This window comes from Silene latifolia, chromosome 4 (assembly GCF_048544455.1).
Source record: "Silene latifolia isolate original U9 population chromosome 4, ASM4854445v1, whole genome shotgun sequence".
In the NCBI taxonomy this organism is placed as follows: Eukaryota; Viridiplantae; Streptophyta; class Magnoliopsida; order Caryophyllales; family Caryophyllaceae; genus Silene; species Silene latifolia.
Window position 1 is genome coordinate 35,470,644 of NC_133529.1, and position 4,426 is coordinate 35,475,069.

At 40.1% G+C, this 4,426-nt stretch overlaps 1 protein-coding gene across 1 annotated transcript; it reads right to left on the reverse strand.

Moving 5' to 3' along the window:
* Positions 1–206: 206 nt before the first annotated feature.
* Positions 207–3,960, reverse strand: LOC141653423 (BTB/POZ domain-containing protein At1g63850). Its single transcript, XM_074461186.1, has 2 exons — positions 2,976–3,960; positions 207–1,512 (listed from the first exon to the last, which is right to left on the reverse strand). Exons 1-2 carry the CDS (start codon positions 3,690–3,692, stop codon positions 568–570), a joined length of 1,662 nt encoding a protein of 553 aa, XP_074317287.1. The 5' UTR covers positions 3,693–3,960; the 3' UTR covers positions 207–567.
* Positions 3,961–4,426: the final 466 nt, after the last annotated feature.

Genomic DNA, 4,426 nt, shown 5'->3' on the forward strand with positions numbered 1-4,426 from the left:
GACGGATTGTTGATTTAAATGGTTCCAAGTCATGGGAATGCAACCACCTTAGTGATCCTATCGGACTCGAATCCGAATTAAAACCGGATAGTATACACCCAAAAGAAAATAAACATACCTATTATTTCCTATAACAATGGGCCAGTAACCAAATAAAACAAATCCCTCTGATACCTTGACTCCACAGCATGAGATTAATAAGAAACTGACAAAAGGGCACATACATACAAAAACAAAGGCTCACAAATGCCAAATCCACGGGAGGTTATCATTCAATTCCTGTTAATGGATATGCTATTCAAAAACACGACATTCATTGGGGTAGCGACAGGGCGCAACCCAGTGGTGCTCACCAGATCCTTTCCCATGTATGAAGAACGACTCATCACAGGGCCCTTCAAATCAGCATAAAGATTTCAAAAAATACAAGCCACGGAATCTCATCGTGTGTGTGTGAAATCAAAAGAAACCATTTGTAATCAGACCCAATTCAACAAGAATAAGCATAAAAGAAACTATTGTGAGCTCGGGGACATGGCATATAGTTACCTTCTGAATAGGAGACCTTTATGAAATTTGAGAACTTGGGTTAGGAATCCTAACACCAGGATGATCTGGTTGATGACCATTTCGTTTCCAAAATGCCCGCCTCCACCAAACTTCGAAGCCTCTCTGTAAGTTAGGACAGTCTTCACCAGAGTTCAAGAACCGGTCAAACCAAGCAAGTAGGATTTCTTGTTGCCAAGTTAGAGGCAATGTAAGAATGGTGTTACTAAGCCCATCTTCTATCAAATGACGATCCAGCCCCTTTGATGCCCTCCTCATCCATCCAAAATCATCATAGAAAGGAACCAACCATGTTTGCAATAACAAGCACCTCATATCCTTTGAAGCCAATAGTTGTCCCTTTCCTATTCCCACAAATAGCCTCGCTGTTACCTTGCTAATCTCAAATCGATGAACCGGTGGAATCTTAGAATGGGCTTTTGCCATTTCTGACTGAGAAGCCCAAGACTTGAGAAAATCCTCGGCAATCTGCCTCTCAATTAGGATATCTAAAATCCAATATAAGTTGTCTGCCTGCCGTGCAATCTGGCCCACATCTTGTAAATCGGGCCCTGCAGCACGTAAGAAATTGTGACGGAGTTGGTTCAAACATCCATCACAAGCAGAATACAAAGATTCTTTCCGAAGATCATTTTGATTTGCGTTTTCACGTAGCATTTTCGAGACTAATCCCTTCATTTCTCGCCTTGCCTTCTCATCCTTCCCCTCAAGAACTACGTGTAAGAGCTTTAGTAGTACTTGTTCATTCTCACTAATGTTCTCTTCTATTGCAGAAGTCGCATCTAGAGAAACTCTCTTAAGAACTTCACTTGCACCTATGCCTTCAAGATGAAGCTCAGAAAGCAGTGAGGACACTTTCTCTTCATCATCCTCTGCCCAAGGTGCTGCCTCCAAGTATTCCAAACATGACAATACCCCAGCATCAAACCCTATTGCAGCTGAAACCTACAAAAAGTAGATGACTCGTATCAATGCCTGACATGTAAATCTTTTCTTTGCGAATGTGAGCTAACTTAACCACTAAAGACTAAAGTTAGTGAGTGGCGTACACAAGGAGTCATCAGAAGGACAGAGCTACATTGAATGGCTTAAACAAAGAAAGCTCAACTACTCACTGCAAGCTAGTACATCTCGATCAATCTATCCTCAATAATAGCCCAAATGGTGATCAATAGCAGTATGTGCCATGGCTAGAAGAAACTATTCAAACAACAATTGACTCAGTGATACACAACAACTTGCTAGGTATAGTATGTTATCTGAAGAAGAAAAACGAACAACCTTGCGCAATCAACGCAACATTTTCAGCACCAAATTTAGCATTTAAAGACAGAAGTACATTAGAAAGCAACATCTATCTTCATAAATACACCATCCATGAACAAAAGTAGGCGTTTATTGCATAACAGAGTCAAAAGACCAACCCAAACTTCCCTTAGCATTAGCTAATCTTAGCACTTCCGGACAGCTAGACATATTAAATGTGTATGGCAATCATTAAGTTCCAGTCTGAGTAACTAATCTCCTACAACTCGAAATTACATATGTGATAAGGAAACATACAAATGTTGCACCACCCAACAAAGATATCATCTTGTCTCCAACATTTTTCAAACCCTTCTTAATATTTCGCTAATGCAGGGTCTATTGAGATCGAGAGCAACGTAGTTCCTATCCCAAATAGTTCAATCTAATTATGAAACAAGCTTACCCCCCGTGTACTTAGCATTTAGCAATTGGTTGAACTAGCATAATTAGAGTATGAGACCCTTGGAATGCAAGAGTATTAAATCTCTAAAGGGACAACTTTGCCGCCCTTATGGTCCACCTAGCTCAAATTGGGACTAACCTAGATGGTCCATAACAATAACAAGCAACAAAATAAAGTACGCATATCGCTTGCATTACTGAGATTGACAGTTCGGCCGTTTCTATCTCAAACAGTTCAATCCAAACATAACAGATAGCTAGCTTAAAGTATCACCAGTCATCAACTTCTACCACCCCAATGACGATATCATTGTCTCTCTTATACAACTGGCAAACCCTCCCAAACATTTGCTCAATGCAAAGTCTAATGGCGTTGAAAACAACTTCATTTCTGTAACAAATAGTTCAACCCAATTACTATACTACTGAGTATAACACAAGCATAAGAATAATAAAGCATTACTACAAATTTCCGATTAAAAATAAGAGCGCACACACAAATCATATTCCCTCGGTCGCAGTCAATAGTTTACGTTTACTTCATTATAAATTGAAAAACTCGAAACTTTTAGTTAAAATTTTCGACCTTTCTCCTAATTTACCCACATTGCATTACTGTTTTGAGGCCCGTAATTTCAAATCATGGTTCCGCCACACATGAAAACTTAAACAAAGAAGAATGTAAAGAAAGAAGAGACCTTCAAAATAGAAAGAACTTTAGGAACATCCTCACGCATAAGCTTCCGTCTCAAATCCCTACAATACATCAACTTCAACGTCTCTACATACACTTCCACATCCTCACATTCCACTATCTCCACCTTAAACGACGTCGTTCCACTCCCATTACTACTACTACTACTACTGTTACTACTCCCCCCTAATTTCCCTGCAAAAAACTTGCTATTTCCACACAAAATGTCTCTATGTACACTCAACCCAACACTAAACCCTTCCTTATTAGTAACCGTCAGCCTCACATCCCCTGAACCCGGGTCATTGAACCGGCTCCCTGGACTCCGGTTCGAGAGTAGCTCCCCTACTCTCTGCTCCATTAAACTGGCCCGGTCCAGCCCGAATCCGAGTTGTCGGGGAGGGGTGGATCTGGGTTCGGGCTCGGTTGACATCATTTCGAAGAGGGTGGGGCTGGACCGGGTCGGGTTTGGTGGTGGGCTCATAGGGTTAAGTAGGCCCGCTGTTAAGGCCGAGTTGAACTTTGTGAAGTTTGATGGGTACGGTGAGGAAGGCATTGGAGAATGGAGTGACCGAGTTGGACTCGGTGAGTTGAGTGAGTCGGAGAATGGGAGTGACTCGGAGGTTGAGGTTGTGATGGTGATTTCACGGAAACGACGTCGTTTTGGTTTGGTTGATGTGGAGGTTGATGATGTTATTGTTGTTGTTGTGGCAGCTGCCATGGGAATAATTGTTGGTTTTATAAAAAAATTATGTTTTTTTTAAAAAAAATTTAGAAAATGGAGATTAATAATAATAATAATAATGAAATGAAATTGATGTAATTGAGGACATTGGAATGTGGGAAGTGAGAGAGGAAGATGGTGTGGGGATTGAGGTGATGAACATGATGACTGATGGACTGACCGACTGACGGGTACATAACTACATACTCCGTATGCTATACGGAGTACCAATTTATGACTCACGGGTACATGTGGTTTCAACTTTTGACGCTTGATCAAATATACTCCGTATTTCTAAAGTCACACCACAGAATCAAAATACTCTATTTTGGATTAGTTCGATTTAAGATCATTTTCTTTTAGACTTAAAGTCACTCCAATTGGTCTCCCTTGTGACGGGTTACCATTTGTAGCGGATATTTTGTGAGATAAAATGATAACAAAATGGATTAGTGGAGAAAGGGGACCACATGAATAGTGTTGCAGAGAGAGAAAAAGTGGGTACTTTGTGAGGTAAAATGGTATCCGTCACTCAAGAGTGACGGATATATGCCGTCACAAACAAGAATTTGTGAAGTCACTACTTAATGTAAATTTAGTTCAAATTTTATAAGTTCAGTTCAGATCTTATAAGTTTAATTCAGATCTTAAGTTTAGTTCAATTCAGTTCAGTATAGATCCTATAATTTCATTTCAGTTCAGTACAGATTCTATAATTTCAGTTCAGTTCA

Bases quoted from the DNA above. Each gene is read 5' to 3' on its own strand.
- LOC141653423 (XM_074461186.1), bottom strand. From the start codon at position 3,692: ATGGCAGCTGCCACAACAACAACAATAACATCATCAACCTCCACATCA. The intron at 1,513-2,975 runs GTCTCTTCTTTC...TACTTTTTGTAG, and splicing joins AAGTTCTTTCTATTTTGAAG to GTTTCAGCTGCAATAGGGTT.